This window comes from Liolophura sinensis, chromosome 12, assembly GCF_032854445.1.
Source record: "Liolophura sinensis isolate JHLJ2023 chromosome 12, CUHK_Ljap_v2, whole genome shotgun sequence".
NCBI lineage: Eukaryota > Metazoa > Mollusca > Polyplacophora > Chitonida > Chitonidae > Liolophura > Liolophura sinensis.
This window is the reverse complement of record NC_088306.1, coordinates 4,947,720-4,965,132: the sequence shown is the minus strand read 5'-3', so window position 1 is coordinate 4,965,132 and position 17,413 is coordinate 4,947,720. Positions and strand designations below refer to the sequence as shown.

The window sequence follows — 17,413 nt, the reverse complement described above, 5'->3', positions numbered from 1 at the left end:
TTTATCAGAAGTTCATGACATCTGTTTACAATAGGCCTAGTGTTAGCACGGACGTTGGTAACTTTTATCAGAAGTTCATGACATCTGTTTACAGTAGGCCTAGTGTTAGCATAGACGTTGGTAACTTTTATCACAATTCACTGCATCTGTTTACAGTAGGCCTAGTGTTAGCACGGACATTGGTAACTTTTATCACAATTCATTGCATCTGTTTACAGTAGGCATAGTTTTAGCACAGACGTTGGTAACTTTTATCAGAAGTTCATGACATCTGTTTACAGTAGGCCTAGTGTTAGCACGGCCGTTGATAACTTTCATCACAATTCATTGTATCTGTTTACAGTAGGCCTAGTGTTAGCATAGACGTTGGTAACTTTTATCACAATTCATGACATCTGTTTACAGTAGGCCTAGTGTTAGCACGGACGTTGGTAACTTTTATCACAATTCATTGCATCTGTTTACAGTAGGCCTAGTGTTAGCATAGACGTTGGCAACTTTTATCAGAAGTTCATGACATCTGTTTACAGTAGGCCTAGTGTTAGCACAGACGTTGGTAACTTTTATCACAATTCACTGCATCTGTTTACAGTAGGCCTAGTGTTAGCACGGACATTGGTAACTTTTATCACAATTCATTGCATCTGTTTACAGTAGGCATAGTTTTAGCACAGACGTTGGTAACTTTTATCAGAAGTTCATGACATCTGTTTACAGTAGGCCTAGTGTTAGCACGGCCGTTGATAACTTTCATCACAATTCATTGTATCTGTTTACAGTAGGCCTAGTGTTAGCATAGACGTTGGTAACTTTTATCACAATTCATGACATCTGTTTACAGTAGGCCTAGTGTTAGCACGGACGTTGGTAACTTTTATCACAATTCATTGCATCTGTTTACAGTAGGCCTAGTGTTAGCATAGACGTTGGCAACTTTTATCAGAAGTTCATGACATCTGTTTACAGTAGGCCTAGTGTTAGCACGGATGTTGGGAATAGTTCTACACGTTCATATCATCTAAATGTACACCTAACTGATAATCTCCATTCTAACACTCACCATTGCACAAACACCACAGTTTTACACCCACTCCATTGAGTCCCAGGGTAGAGCTGTTCAAATGATGTAAATACCATAGCTACATATAATGAACCAGATCTGCACAAACTGCATGCAGTATGGACTGAAATAACCAGTGGGGATGTTTGTAATGGATTCCGGTTATATCCACATCTCCTGGGTATATAAGAAAAATATTCAGCTAATATTCATAGCTGCTGGGTGTTAAGAAATAATTTCAGTATGTGCATCCCCACAGCTGCTGGGTATGTAAGAAACGCATTCAGCTTATATCCACAGTCACAGCGTGGGTATATAAGAAACGCACTCAGCTTATATCCACAGCCGCTGGGTATATTGAATGCCTTACAATTATTCATTCATCCGGGATCTGTACGCTTTCTTCACATCATAACGCTGACAGAGGTCGAATAAATGAAATGTTCTTGAGCACGGCGTTAAATACCAGTAAATAAGTCAATAAATAGTATAATTATTTATCAGGACGCAGCATGCCAGACAATGGCCATTGAATACAATCGATTTTACCAGATTAGCACCACATTAATTTACCTACTAGAATTACATAGCTACGAGAAACAAAATATATTTCATTCACTAAGGTAATATTACATGACAGACTTCAAACATGACAGTGTCATAAACTGTTGGGCTTTAAGTATCACACATTAGTTTACAGGTGTCACTCTGGACTTAGTCAAAACTTGCCAGTTTTAGTCACGCCGCTCCTTCTATCAAAGTTGTGGCAACACAGCATACTATGATGGTTTCCCTCCTGTAAGGCCTGACAGGTTTAATTACAGCACCCTTCTCGGAACAGCTGTAACCACACAGCATACTGTGAGGGTTTCCCTCCTGTAAGGCCTGATGGGTTGAGGTACAGCACCCTTCCCAGTACAGCTGTAACCACACAGTATACAGTGGTGGTTTCCCTCCACACATAATGGTTACACGTTATGGTAGAACAAGGAGAACTTTGTGAGAAAATCTGGAGATCTGGGCGCTGATTACAGCCGTTCTTGTCGGCTGTAAATAATGGTTCCTCCTTACACGTCATGGGAGAACAAGGTGAGCTTTGTGAGGAAATATGGAGATCTGGACATTGATGACAACCGTTCTGGTCATACGTAAATAATGGTTCCTCCTTACACATCATGGGAGAACAAGGTGAGCTTTGTGAGAAAGGAAAACTGTCACGGTTGTGCCGGACACTGATCACACAAACCAATGATATGTTTCCTGTAAAACCCCACAAGACCAGCTGTTTAATAAAGCTTGATACATGGTTGGAAATGTAACACGTTTCGAATGAGAACGATTTAAATCTATATGCATGCGAATGTCCTTTTCGCCATCCCAACTTCAAGTTTTATAAGATAGTTCTGAATTGGCTGGCACTGGGGCTTTTCGCTTCTAGATAAATGTAATTTTTTAATTTGAAATGAAAATCAGGTTTTGAAAATTAATTTCTTCCAAGAATGATTTTTCTTCAAATTCCAACATGAAAAGGTATTTTTTCTTGTTTCCTTGGCTTCAAAGTAAAAGGCCTAAATGGATGTAAGGGTTCCAAAAATCCAAAGACCCACTGTAGGGCAAGACTTAAGTGTGTGTAGCGGGGCCTCCGTGGCTCAGTCGGTTAGCGCGCTAGCGCAGCGTAGTGACCCAGAAGCCTCTCACCAATGCGGTCGCTGTGAGTTCAAGACCAGCTCATGCTGGCTTCCTCTCCGGCCGTACGTGGGAAGGTCTGCCAGCAACCTGCGGATGGTCGTGGGTTTCCGCCGGGCTGTGCCCGGTTTCCACCCACCATAATGCTGGCCGCCGTCGTATAAGTGAAATATTCTTGAGTACGGCGTAAAACACCAATCAAAAAAAAAAAAAAAAAAAAAAAAAAAAAGTGTGTGTAGCCATATAATCAGGTCTGTAGCGCTCGGCGCGGAGGTCTCAAGGTAAGAGCTACGACGAAGACAGGGCCAGCTCCGAGCAATACCGGTTGCACTAAAATTCGACATTTACCACTTCTCTTTTGTTTTAAATAAACGATAGTGTAAATTATATCAGATACACCAACTCAATGTTATTGAATTTTCTACTTCGTTACTGTATACTATGTGTACATTAGCCGTATGTGTGGCCTAAACAACCTCTTTGTTTACTATCAGCTTCAGCCTGTCCGACATTTGTCTCATATCCCCACAGCCAAAATCTCCAGGCTATCAGTACCGTTTCCACAGCATTATGTGCTGCTACCCGAATCTATGATAGTACAGTCGGCACTCTCATGGAGTTAAATCTCTACCTCCATGGTACTCTTAGCACTGTGTGCCTCTGTATATTTGTTTATGTTACAACAGGTTATTTCATTTTTACGATAAAATGTAAATTGTAATATAACGAAATCGTAGAATATCTCAATGAATAAGAAAGATTAAACATTTCTAGACGTATTCCCAGTGGTCCGAAATTTTCTACTTTTTCCTATTTTTCGTACAGTTTTTCACGTTTTATACACAAATTTGTGTGGCGCGTGATATCTGTTCAGATGACGTTTCTGTTTCAAGTCCCAGTTTTTACCTCCACCTGTATTAAACCTACCTCTGCTTTCAAAAGATCAAAGTAAGGAATTGTTTGTGGGACTTAGCGGGAGGTATTTTGTCACGTGATTTGGAGAAAGTTCCTGGCATATTTATTTCATATAAGGGTGTGATTAAGGTTAACAACAGTTAAACTTATCCTTTGGATTCTTATCTTAACAGAAATAAATGATGCCGCACGTTGGTTTTATTTACTGTTACAACAACAACAACACCATACAGCCTTGGACACTTAACAGGCCTAAAACTGTACAAGCATGACTGGTCACCGTGCGGGGTACTTTCAGAGCTTTGTTCCATAATCTGCAGGATCTGAATTAAACCGATTCTAACCCCGTTTATACAGTTTGGACCTCAAAAGTTTGGATGCCTATGTAGGCCTAAGTAAGGAAAGTGATAGAAAGTTTTTTTTACAAAATTGAAGTTTAATTAAATATAATTAATTTGATTCTTTTGTGTTGTACTATAAGGAACAAAAGACTGGTAAAGGGTATATATGTAACTATTCTATTTTATATTGCCTTCAGACATTTGAAACATAGATTGTGGCATGCACGATTTCAAAGCTCACTGTGGATTGTTTATTTATGTATTTGATTGGTGTCAAGAATATTTCACCTATATGACAGCGGCCAGAATTATGGTGGGAGGAAACAGAGCAGAGCCCAGGGGAACACAGTTGATTAGCCGTATTGGTCAGTGTTTCGAGTGGTAGGCCTATCTGTCATTGCCGTATTGGTTGATATCTCTTGATATCAGATATCTGCAAATTTATTTTTGACCATATCTTGGTTTACACTGAACATATAGTACAATGATAATGGGCTCAAAATAATCGTCATCAAAAAGTGAATATGTATAGCACAACATATGTAAAATTACCAGTAATTTAAGAATGAATCTAATTATGTTCAACAACAATAACCTGTACTTAAAACATGCACATCTCTTTGTATATCTCATATTAGATATACATATATAAACTATCATGTAAAACAACCCTCACATGTTGATGTAGGCCACTTCACCTGAGGATAGCATAGTATATCATTAGACAGCTAATAAAATGTGACCAACATAAACAGTAAATTTTGGTTGATTATTTGACAGTTATTGTCAGAAATTTGTGAAAATGTGGCTAGGGCGCCCAAAGAAAGGTCTGTAAGGCTTGTTTTGAGTCATAGACTGCATCATTAAGTTCCTGAAATTTAGACAGTTTTGCATGTTCTTGTCCATGCCATTGCCGTACAAGATAATAGCATGCAATTAGAAAGAATTTAATTAGTGTATAGTTTGATATGTGTTCTGACGAGTATTTTGGTGGGTTGGTTGTTGGGCTGTGTAAAATCGAGACAAAGACACAGTCAAATACGGATACCCTACTTCCTCAACCATTTCGCATATGAAAGAGTAACTTTCATGGCAATTTATGCAGACTTTTTAATTTGATTTTGACAAAACTACATTAGTTAGATTGGCGAGTTCCAGGGCTTCACAAAAAGTATAATGTTATCAGTCATTACAAATAATGCCTTCAGAATATGCTTGAATAAACACCTCGCAACCGTGAGGATTGTTGAACAAATACAGTAGATGTTGAAAACAAACATTCCCAAGTCCTTTCTTTCCCATATAGACCCCGCATGCCTTGGCTTGGAACCCCTATGCTGTTCACCAAATTTCTGGAATATGCGTGGGTTGCCCCCACACGGATCTCCCATTAACAACCTGCTTAAACCCAGTCTACAAGGGATTATCTGATATTACCTTGGTTTTGACTGCACACTGTCATTTAGATAATGCTCTCATAATCCTGCAAATTGTACAACCTACATGTACCCCTCATGCCTCAACAACAGCTGCAAATTGTACTACCTACATGTACCCCTCATGCCTCAACAACAACTGCAAGTTGTACTACCTACATATATCTCTCATGCCTCAACAACAGCTGCAAATTGTACTACCTACATGTACCCCTCATGCCTCAACAACAGCTGCAAATTGTACTGCCTACATGTACCTCTCATGCCTCAACAACAGCTGCAAGTTGTACTACCTACATGTACCCCTCATGCCTCAACAACAGCTGCAAATTGTACTGCCTACATGTACCTCTCATGCCTCAACAACAGCTGCAAATTGTACTACCTACATGTACCCCTCATGCCTCAACAACAGCTGCAAATTGTACTACCTACATGTACCCCTCATGCCTCAGCAACAGCTGCAAATTGTACTGCCTACATGTACTTTTCATGCCTCAACAACACCTTCAAATTGTACTGCCTACATGTACCTCTCATGTCTCAACAACAGCTGCAAATTGTACTACCTACATGTACCCCTCATGCCTCAACAACAGCTGCAAGTTGTACTACCTACATGTACCCCTCATGCCTCAACAACAGCTGCAAATTGTACTGCCTACATGTACCCCTCATGCCTCAACAACAGCTGCAAATTGTACTACCTACATGTACTTTTCATGCCTCAACAACAGCTGCAAGTTGTAGTACCTACATGTACCTCTCATGCCTCAACAACAGCTGCAAGTTGTACAGCCTACATGTACCTCTCATGCCTCAACAACAGATGCAAATTATCACCCTGACCATCAGGAATTTGCTGCTGTAAAGCTAAATAAGGAAAGCTTTGATCCCTTTCAGCCTATTCTTCTGTCATTGCTTAAAACTCTGCAGTGCTGAGGGTGGGTTGGTGGTGGAGATGTACCGGTATATTCCACCCAATGAGGGGTGCTTTTGATGTGATTTGATTTTGATGTTGCTTGTTTCTACTCTGTTTTAAGCAGGATTTTGGATGTTGCTAGAGTGATAGCAGATTTGCAGAATGTGAAAGCTCCTGACCTTCTAGCTTTTTGACAAGCACCTGACATGGAAAGTGACTGATGTAAGGAGAACATTGTAGGGATACCCAAAGGGGAAACAAATCTGACCAGAGTGTACCCTCTGACTCAGAGAGCATCTGAAGTTCACAGACAGGGTCAGGACTAATGATGGAGACTACGTACCAAGAAACACCAAGTGAACCATTGGAGAACTCAAAAAATTCTGAAATATCTGTTGAAAATACAGACAATGTTAGTGATGTCAAAAATGATGGTCTATCAGAAATATCAGATAATCAGAAGCAAAATCACGAACAGCAGGAATCGCTGGTGCTGAATCAGGATGTTTCCATGGCAACAGAGAACATGGAGGTGGATAGATGCAGTGATGAACTAAGGACTGAAGAGAGAGAGGAATCTGAGACTTATGGTGATAAAAAGGATAACACTAGTGATAACACAGAGGATGTCAATGATGACAATAAATCAGACGGTGTGTTAAACCCTGAGATGTATGTTGAAAGGTAGGATATAAAAAAAAAAGGTACTAATACTTTGGATTTAGGAAGGATTGAAAGACCTTATAACTTGATGGGTGTTTCACCTCCATAATTTTGCTGCAGTGTCTGTTATACATAAACATAAATATTTGTTCTATATTTTGTTGTATATTTGTTGTATTTGCACTTGCAATGGATTGCATTCTGAAGGACACAAGAGCTGTGGGTTCCAACCCAGCTCAGGACAACAAATTTTCCTCACTAACTCACTATATTTTTATTGAAGACCACTTGTCTTCCCACAATATGACGTGTATATCTATACATCACAAGCTGGGAAAGTTTGTCAGCAACATGCCAAAGGTCGGTGATTAACCCCTGGCACTCCAGTTTCCTCCACTCCTAATACTGACAGTCATCGTACGAGCGAAAAATTTCGTTAAAACAATCCATTTTTATGTTATTCTCATGCTAATATTCAATTGCGGTCCTGCCTTCAAGTTTAAGTTGGGGCCTCCATGGCCAAGTAGTTAGTGTGTTAGCGCAGCATTGTGACTTAGACATATAGGTGTGCACAGCTCACTCAAAGTTCACAAACATGGAAAGGGATCTGATAATCACATACCTGCTCAAAACGAAAAACGAAGGCCTGTCTGACAGATACATGTGCCTTGTCAGTTAAGCATATGATGTGACCATGTGGTTTTAATATACTAGTATGTAGAAGGAGGTGTATGATTGGTTTTGATTTGATTGATGTTTTACGCCGTGCTCAAGATGTATGATTGGAGTGGAAGATGATGTCATTGTGACAGTGGATTACACTCCATGTGTATAAGACTGATAAAGTTTATACTGTGCCATACTTCTCAATTAATAATTAGATCATATAGCATGTTCACGGACCGTTTGGTGGAAGTCAGGAAACCAGGGATCAAACCCAGGTCGGGTCATACCAAAGACTTTAAAACTGGTACTTGTTGCTGTGTAAGTTAGAGCAAGGAAACAGGACTGGTTGACCCAGAGTCTGAATAATGTGACTGGGTGTGGTGTGATGTCTGGTGGTTTGGGCATGATACTTCAGTGGTACCATGGACTCACCATACTACAAGGAGACACAGTATTTGTACACACACGTAATGATCCTTGTTATCATATGAGTGAAAATTTGTTAAGTACGACATCAAACTCCAAGCGTTCATTCATTCATTCATTGTATAGCATGTTGATAAGAGTGATTTTATGTTTATCAGTACAGTGGAATACGATGTCAGCAAACCTCCTGTACAGATTTGTGGAGCCTGGGCAGAGTTCTCACAGACAGACAACTTCCTCAGGGGATGTAAGTGGTAAGTCTAAGCATGATCGCAGAGTTCTGGTCAGTATCAAAGTGGAAAATGGCTCTCGGTTTATACTTCTGTTATATGCATCATTCCACATTATAATGCAAAAACATGTTGTATCAATGGCATTACGTTAATTGACTGGTCATTGAGCTGCTTTTGGGGGAAGCTTTTAGGGGGAAATATCCTTTGACAGGCCTAAAATTAGGGATAGCTATAAAGCAATGAGCCTGAAGGGTCAGTCTTAAGTTCCATATAGTTATCCCACATGTTAACACATAGGCCTACTATTTGAACTGTAGGGGGAATACCCTAATTCCTTTCAGTGTAATTTATGCACATTTGTAATTAGATTTTGGAGACAAATTACACTGGTTGGATCGGCCATTTTCAGGGCTTCATAAAAGAGTGTCATTTTATCAGCCCACATAGAATAATGCCTTCAGAATATGCTTGATTAAACACCTGGCAAACATGAGAAAAGGTTGAAGAATTAGTTCTGATATCATATTAGACTGTCATTAAAATATGTTCGTTTGTAACCCCAGGGACCCCCCAAAAACTGGGCACAACTTTCTTAAACCTGCAGATGGTCGTGGGTTTCCCCCGGGCTCTGCCGGGCTTCCCCCCACCATAATGCTGGCTGCCATCATATAAGTGAAATATTCTTGAGTACAGCATAAAACACCAATCAAATAAATAAATAAATAAAAATTTTTATTGGGGTATTGATGGAATTTCTTTTTTATTTATCTCTCAAAGTAAATTTTTTCAATTCCTATTTCATTCCTTTCAGTTGCCATTTTTTAAAAAACAATCAGGCATTTGTCTTAGGTTCTGTTCATGCCATGCCTCCAAATATTTTAATGTTTCATAAATAAATTGCTCTCTTTCCTTTGAACATTGCCAGGCAATGGCTCTTCCCTCCCTCTTCTTTAGGTCACCAGATGGCAGTTGCTTGATGACCTGCAGTAATGACTGTTTGCTCAAACTGTTTAACCTACCTGAACCGCTGCTAACTGGCCAGACAGAAAACCTAGAGGAAATGGTAAGATTTTATATTCTGTTAGATCTATGCATGGTGTCCTAGCGCTAACCGTTTTTTTCCCTTCGCCAATGTGACTAAGCTTGTCAGAAATGTTTTAGCCATTTTGACAATCATCAATTCACAACAAATTTACATGTTGCCAACGGAAACTCAAAGCAAAGCAGTGGATCAATCCAAAAGTGAAATGTTACGTACAACCCCTTCAGCGCAGGCTGTTTTCTCTGGTGAGAAAACATTTTGAAATATTTGAAACATTCACAGAGAACTGTGGAGTGGAGATAAATAATTTGCACAGTTTTATGAAAGCTATATTTTTAAAGACACAAACAAATCATTTTAGCTTCATTTTCAGAATAATTGTATGCATAAATTCGACTGAAAAAAAGAGCAGTAGTGGTTCAAAAGGTTGAAGATTTACAGTAATCAATAAATACATTTGGTTTAGTATTGTCATTTTAAGGAGTTGTATCAGGTACGTGTACATTGGGAACATAGTGGGTATTTTACTCTGACTTTCTCCACAAAAAAACATCACCACTATCGTTTATTTAATAGGTCATTCATTTTGCTGGACTCTTGAGAGTTCTATTGATCTTTTCAGGGGTGTTTTAGGTGGGGAGGTTGGAGGAGGGGGTGGGGTGGAGCGGGGTAAGTTAGGATGAGTTTCACCATCTACCTTTAATCCACTTACTTCGTATAAACACCAATCAGCCATCCCTGTCGGCGGCACTCCCAGAAGTTTAAATACCTGGGTGTTGGGGTGGGGATATTCTAGAGTGTCAGAATTCCTGAAGCATCTAGAAGAGTTACGGTACATACGCTGCCTTTGCATACCATGAACAATACACCCTCACTTTTAGCTTTATAGTTACTTAGACAAATACAGTACATGTGGAATGGAGAAGATGGTAAAGAAAGGAGATATCTGTATTTTGTCTCTCAAAAAGCTCTTTGTCTTGTTCTTTTCACAGACATCTGTACTGAAGATACAGGAGTCGGAGACTGTCTACGATTACAGCTGGTACCCCCTCATGTCCTCAGCCGACCCTGCAACTTGCTGGTATGTAATGTACACTGTAGCCTGGGGGCCTATTCCACAAAGCCATTTCTGACTTAAGTCAAAATTTGAAATACAATAGGTTTATTGCTTATTTTTCTTATGTTTCTTATCAGCTTATTTTTCGTCAGTTTGTCTGCCTTATGACAAATATATCCAAATTTCAACTTCTTGTTTCAAAAACTAAGCTTGGTGAAGAAGTTTCGAATTTTAACCTAAGCCAAAAATACTTTGTGGAATTGGCCTTTGATGTGGCCTGAGGAGGTTAGATGTGTTTTATGATGGCAGTGCCTATCTCTGCCTTACAGATACCCACACCGTTGATGAGTAGATGAAGCTAAATAAATGCTTGATAATAGATTATGAAGCTGATGATGGATTATGATATAGATAATGAATTGTGTCGCTAATATAATGGATTTCATGCTGGAAATTGATTATGACACTGATAATAAACTGTGATGCTGGTAATGAATTATGTTGCTAATATAATGGATTTCATGCTGGAAATTGATTATGACACTGATAATAAGTTATGACACTGATAATAAATTGTGACACAAATAATGAATTGTGTTGCTAGTATAATGGATTTCATGCTGGAAATTGATTATGACACTGATAATAAATTATGACACTGATAATAAATTGTGACACAGATAATGAATTGTGTTGCTAGTATAATGGATTTCATGCTGGTGATTGATTATGACACTGATAATAAATTGTGACACAGATAATGAATTATGACATTCATAATTCTTGTGGGAAAGCATATCAGTAACCAGCCAAAGGTCGGTGGTTTATCCCTTAACACCACTGTCTCCTCCATCAATAATGAAGACTGCCATTGTATAGTGTGTTAACCAATTACTGTGGAGGAATTGTCTAATCAATAGATGAAACAGATTTACTCATTGTGAGACTCTTCTGTTAATTAAGTTCACATACACATGCAAAGTTTGCCGTGAAATCTGCATAACGTAGACAAAGATTGTTTGTTGTACATGCTTTCAGTTTTGCCACAACCTCATCCAACACACCAATCCATCTGTGGGACGCCTTCACCGGGGAGCTCAGATGCTCCTACAGGGCCTTTAATCAAGTTGTACGTATGTCTTCACAAACTTAAGCATTGTTTAAAGGAATCTTGAATACTTGTACTTATTTCAAAAAAGAAGAATACATGTATGAAATAAATAAAATTGTGCCAGTAATCTAAAAACAATTTTCATTTTGGTCATATTTTGTATTTTGAAGAAGAAAAGACAACAAATAATAATAGTTATTGAGAAGGGAGGGTATTAACAGACCTAAACAGCCCTGTACAGAGTAGCTTATCAAGCTATGTCATGTCCCGAGTGTTGGCATCGGCGCCCAGTAACAGGGAAAGCATTGTTAAACAAAGAGGGGGGGTATCTTTAAAAGTGCTGATTTTCCATCATTGATTCACTGCTTGCATATAAAGTACTGTAAATTATAAAATTTGTGATTAAGTGTATTGTGTATTAGAATCAATGTTAAATTAAATGCCAGGGGTGATAACAAAATACAAAGTACTGTTAAAGAGGACATGTCGAAGCATGTTAATCAGCCCGTATCCAGTCAATTTTTTTGTTATTATTTTAGAATAGTCTGATAAATTTAAATTCAAAATAGCTTCTAAAATTTATAAACCAGGTCGCATTATTTTCAAAGATTTGAATCACTTTAACATTTTACAGGTCTGAGTATGATATTTGTTGAAAGGGAATAATTTGATCTATTTTTGTTAAATGCAAAAAATTTCATTGCCAGAAATTTCTGGTATAGCTGTTTGAAAAATAGGAAACATTAATTCAGAATATTTTTGTTTCTCGCTTCCAGGATGAGGTGACTCCAGCACATTGTGTGTCTTTCAGTGGTGATGGCAGCAAACTGTACTGTGGGTTTAACAAGACAGTCAGAGTGTTTAATGTTGACAGACCAGGACGGCAGTGTGAACAAAGACTGACTTACAGTAAGTCCTGTCATACTCCTCACAGTGCAGGTTTCAACGATTGCAAATTTTGGACACTCTTCTACATTACTTCTGATAAATTCATGTTAATGAGGGAGTTGTCCTCATATTGAGGATTGTGAGTTGTTGTGGTTGAGGTGGGGTGTCCATGGCTCAGTTGGTTAGTGCACTATCTCTGCGTAATGACCCAGAAGCCTCTCACCAATGCAGCCGCTGTGAGTTCAAGTCCAGCTTGTGCTGGCTTCCTCTCTGGCCATAAGTGGGAAGGTCTTGCGGCAACCTGCAGATGGTCGTGGGTTTCTCCAGGGCTCTGCCTGCTTTCCTCCCACCATAATGCTGGCTGATGGCGTATAAGTGAAATATTCTTGAGCACGGCGTAAAACACCAATCAAATCAATCAATAAATAAATAAATGTATCATCATGGGGTGTTTGTTTATTGATCCATAGTGAAGGAGGGTCAAGCGGGTATCATCTCCTGCATCGCCTCTAGCCCCCTGGATGCTGGGCTGTATGCAGCTGGATCGTACTCCCGAAGTGGTCAGTTTGATTTTTTATTTAGTACAGTGTATTTGATTCTTGTTTATGCAGTATTAAATATAACTTGACTGTCTTGAGTGTCATATTTATGAAAGAGGCTAAAGGAAGAAACTGTATACCACTGACTTTGACAAGATTTCATCATGTATTAAAAATTTATGGCTGAACTATCGCCAATTATAATAGTTGAATTGTAATGCATTGTATGTGTACTGTATCAGGAGTTACTTACTGCTATTTTCTTTTGGCAAAATTTTATTTTAATTAACAATTTCATCATCCCAGTTCACCTGTCTGTCTGTCTATCTATCTATCTGTTTGTTTGTTCATCCAGCTGTTTGTACGTATTTGTCCATCTAACTGTTTGTCTGTCTATCTGTCCTAACTGTCTGTGTAACTGTCCATCTAACTGTTTTGTCTGTCCATCTCTCTGCCCATCCAGCTGTTTGTCTGTCCAAGTGTTCTTCTGTCTATCTGTTCGTCCAACTGTTTGTGTGTCTAACTCTCCGTCCAACTGTTTGTCTGTCCAACTGCCCATCCATCTGTTTGTCTGTCTGTCTATTTCTCTCTCCGTCTCTCTGTCTGTCCAACTTTTTGTCTGTCCATCTGCCCATACATCTGTATGTGTGCCCGTCTGTTTGTCTGTTCATGTGTCTGTCCGTCTGCCAATCTGCCCATCTTTTCACATTCACACATTCATACCATTCACACCCTCAATGCGCCATGTTAAAGCGACCGTCTGTCCATCTGCCCATACATCTGTATGTGTGTCTTTCTGTTTGTGTGTTCATCTGTCTGCCTGTACATTCATGCCACTCACACCCTCAATGCGCATGCAATCCTCATGTTAAAGCGACCGGCATCACAGTGTTGTTTCACTCTTACCCCACGCACGTATGGTTAAAAGGGTTGTGGTGACATAAGTGGAAATTGATTTCATAACTGATTTCATGGTAGAGCTTTGAATTTTCTAAACTTGCGAAATTTTACTTACTGTGAACTGCCATGTCTTGTTTATGCAACATCACAAACACAAAAAATTATACTTTTTAAACTTCGTATGAGATACTTTAATGATGCATATATACATGTACATTTAGCCTGGTGGTGTCTTATCTTTTAAAATCCATCACTCTTGCATACATAGAATACATGTTCTTTGTGTCATTGCATTACGCCCACCCCCCACCACCAACCCCCACCAGCCCCAACCTCAAACAAAAGCCAACCCCCAAACAAACCGTGCCCCCCCCCCCAATTCTCCACCACCAGTGGACTTACTGCCCAAAAGTCAGACTTCCCATCATAAACGCCTTCTGGTGGTAATGAAGCTGGCATCAAGTATAAATGAAATGAATCCTGAAGTAACATATTCTTACTGTTTCTTCTACCTCTACAGTTGCCCTCTACTATGAGCCTAATGGAGAGATGGTATGCATGTTCCAGGGCCATCAAGGGGGAGTAACTCATATTCAGTTCACACCAGATGGCACTAAATTACTCAGTGGAGGCAGAAAGGTAGGTTACAATTGTCTCCCCTGATTTTCTGTTGTAGGGAAAGTGCTTTGATGACTTTGTCACAGCAGATAGAAATTGGTTCTTATAATTAGCTGATATCTTGTTCTGTGGTGATACCGTTTTGTTTCAAGTGATTTTATCCTTGAAAAGCAAATCCCTGGAGCAAACACTTCAGCATCAATACCAATCAAGTAAATAAATAAATGAATAACAATGAAGTGATTGGGTATTTCACTGGCGATTGATTAAATTCTTACAAGAAAGTTTGAGAAGCTGTGCACTATTTCAGTGTTTATCTGGAATCGTGTCTAGATAGGATTTGTTAGGATCTGTTTTCATCCAGAATAACAATACATGTAGTAATTGGTACTTTTCTAAAGTAGAAGTGTTTGTAAAAATTCTGCTTTTCTTTGACTAAAAATGATGGAAAAAAATCAAAATGTAAAGGTGCTGAAAACTGACCCTAAAAAAAGTTTTAATTCAAGCATAATGAACTCTCAAAACATTAAAAAACTGTGCCTAACTGTACTAACTTTAGGTATATGAATGTACCCTTTTGCTTCATGTATGAATAGCCTTTGCACGTAAAACATATAACAGGTCTGAAATAGAATTTTCATGACAAAAATAGAAAGAAAGGGTTAAAATTGTAACTTTTTTTGTTCTGTGACAGGACCCGGAGATTTTGTGCTGGGACCTGCGTAATCCCGGTCAGATTCTCTTCACAGCTCCTCGAAAAGTCGAAACAAACCAACGCATTTACTTTGATGTAGATAAGTAAGTATATGTGCAAGCCAATGTTTATCTGCCATCGCACAAAGATCTATGTTTTTTTCATATAGATATCAACCATAGACCTGTGTACCCTTTTTGAAAAAAAGAGAGTGTCGTTGAAGGTACGTTCACCATTTCAGTTTTTAGAAGTCTGACCTAATTTCTTCTCATCAGATTTATTTTTCTACTTTGGGCATACCTCTTCTTAAGTACCCATTAGGTAACCATTTAAAAACATCAGGTAATACATTTATTTAAATAAATTGGGGCCAATTAAAGGGCATATTGGTGATAATCCCACACAAGAACAAGGTTCCAACATCAAAATGTGAGGCGATGTCACTGTGTGCAAACAAGATTTCCACTGCCCTTTTCTCCGTTTTTGAAACAGGGTGCAGTAAGAACGATAGTGAAACGAAACAAACTCTACACTTTTTTTTGCGCTTGAATATACACATTCTAATGAGCTGACCAATGTGGATTTGAATGCTCAAATCAGTGTTGTCAGAAACAGTTGGTCTTCGCTCTTTGTTGTCTTTTACTTTAACCCCTGCCCTGTTTCCTCCTCAGCTCTGGACGTTACCTTGTCTCAGGTAACCATGACGGCACAGTTAGTGTATGGGACATGACCCGAGCCCCAGCCACTCTCCCAGACTCCCAGGACCCTGTATTAGAACCTGTGCTGAATTACAAGGCCCACAATGACACTGTCAATGGAGCCAGGTACAGACACTGTTTGTGATGTAGATGCAGGTGACCTATAAAACTGATTTTGTAGTTTGGCACTGTTATGGTTAAAGTACTGGGAATAGTTGAGACAGTTTACCCTTTGCATAAACGTAAAAATTTTTTGGCTAAAATATAGCTAGATGTACTTATAAAGTTAAATTGTAATGCATTACATGTGTACAGTATCAAGAGTTACTTAATGCTATTTTCTTCCTGCAAAACTTTATTTCAGTGGACATATTGATTATCCCAGTTCACCTGTCCATCTTTGTGTAAGGGAATACCCTAAATTTCACCCACAAAAGTGCACTTTTGGAGGCAAATAAATATCACAAAATATTTTGCTGAAACTTACAATTTATCAGCAGAATATCATCCCATGTTCCAAGCAAATCTCAAAACACCTTTCCTAAAATCTTGAAAACTCTCAGAATCAGGAAAAATGGGCAAATTAGTTATGGATGTAATTTAATAGGGTAATTAAATTTTAAAAAAATACAAAAATTAAAATTATGATGAATAGGTAGGATTTTTCTATAGCTAATGGACACAGTGGGTTATGCTGGAGGTTTATGTTAGCAACTCAGTGGAGGTACCATAATGCTGGCCACCTTCGTATAAGTGAAATATTCTTGAGTACAGCAAAAACACTGATCAAGTAAATGAATAAACCAAGGGTGTTAATTAGTTTAATATTAAATGTGTTCACATTTTGATTGTTACAGCCTTCACCCCAGCATGCCTCTGTTGGTGACATCCTCAGGACAGCGTCACTTTTCAAACTTGTTGGACAGTGACGAGGAAGATACAGATCCTATCTCAAACAAGGTAGATAATTCTGTCAGACTGTGGTACATGTGATGCGTATCAAACAAGGTGGATAACTCTTGCATACAGTGCTAAATCTGACACTATCACAAGCAAGGTGGATAACTCTTGCAGACAGTGCTAAATCTGACATTATCACAAGCAAGGTGGATAACTCTGGCAGACAGTGCTAAATCTGACACTATCACGAACAAGGTGGATAACTCTGTCAGACAGTGATACATCAGATGCTGCCACAAACAAGACTGATAACTGTCAGACTGTGCCACATCTGATACTATTACAAATGATAAGGTAGACAACTTTGGATTGCTATCTGAAACGAGTTGTCTTGTTCTGTATTTTTAAAAAATTTTTTTTGGTTTTTTGTTTTCATTTGCAAGTGTGTATAGAAACGCTGTGGACATATAAGAGTTAGCCAATCAGAACTCCATTGATAGGGAGCGCTGTGTGTGCTGTTGTATATGAAGCCTTGTAATTGCTCTGTTACCAGACTGCTTGCTGGCTGCAGGTAGCTAGACACAGGATGAGATTCTGTGAGGATAGAAACCCTCCAGC

The 17,413-nt window shown here is 38.9% G+C and overlaps 2 protein-coding genes across 2 annotated transcripts; both read left to right on the top strand.

The window, feature by feature from the left end:
- The first annotated feature begins 6,487 nt into the window (after positions 1-6,487).
- Positions 6,488-9,325, top strand: LOC135479371 (uncharacterized). The gene is made up of 3 exons (XM_064759196.1): positions 6,488-7,044; positions 8,274-8,369; positions 9,274-9,325. The coding sequence occupies exons 1-3, from the start codon at positions 6,686-6,688 to the stop codon at positions 9,323-9,325; spliced, it is 507 nt and encodes a 168-aa protein (XP_064615266.1). The 5' UTR covers positions 6,488-6,685.
- On the top strand, positions 9,308-17,157 carry LOC135479038 (telomerase Cajal body protein 1-like). The gene is made up of 9 exons (XM_064758749.1): positions 9,308-9,411; positions 10,383-10,471; positions 11,486-11,576; positions 12,335-12,467; positions 12,917-13,006; positions 14,406-14,524; positions 15,198-15,301; positions 15,869-16,021; positions 16,753-17,157. The coding sequence occupies exons 1-9, from the start codon at positions 9,325-9,327 to the stop codon at positions 16,886-16,888; spliced, it is 1,002 nt and encodes a 333-aa protein (XP_064614819.1). The 5' UTR covers positions 9,308-9,324; the 3' UTR covers positions 16,889-17,157.
- The last annotated feature ends 256 nt before the right edge of the window (positions 17,158-17,413 follow it).

Coding starts and splice junctions, on each gene's coding strand:
- LOC135479371 (XM_064759196.1), top strand. CDS start 6,686: ATGATGGAGACTACGTACCAAGAAACACCAAGTGAACCATTGGAGAAC. Junction 7,045..8,273: donor CCTGAGATGTATGTTGAAAG/GTAGGATATAAA, acceptor TATGTTTATCAG/TACAGTGGAATACGATGTCA. Junction 8,370..9,273: donor TTCCTCAGGGGATGTAAGTG/GTAAGTCTAAGC, acceptor GAACATTGCCAG/GCAATGGCTCTTCCCTCCCT.
- LOC135479038 (XM_064758749.1), top strand. CDS start 9,325: ATGACCTGCAGTAATGACTGTTTGCTCAAACTGTTTAACCTACCTGAA. Junction 12,468..12,916: donor TGAACAAAGACTGACTTACA/GTAAGTCCTGTC, acceptor ATTGATCCATAG/TGAAGGAGGGTCAAGCGGGT. Junction 13,007..14,405: donor TGGATCGTACTCCCGAAGTG/GTCAGTTTGATT, acceptor CTACCTCTACAG/TTGCCCTCTACTATGAGCCT.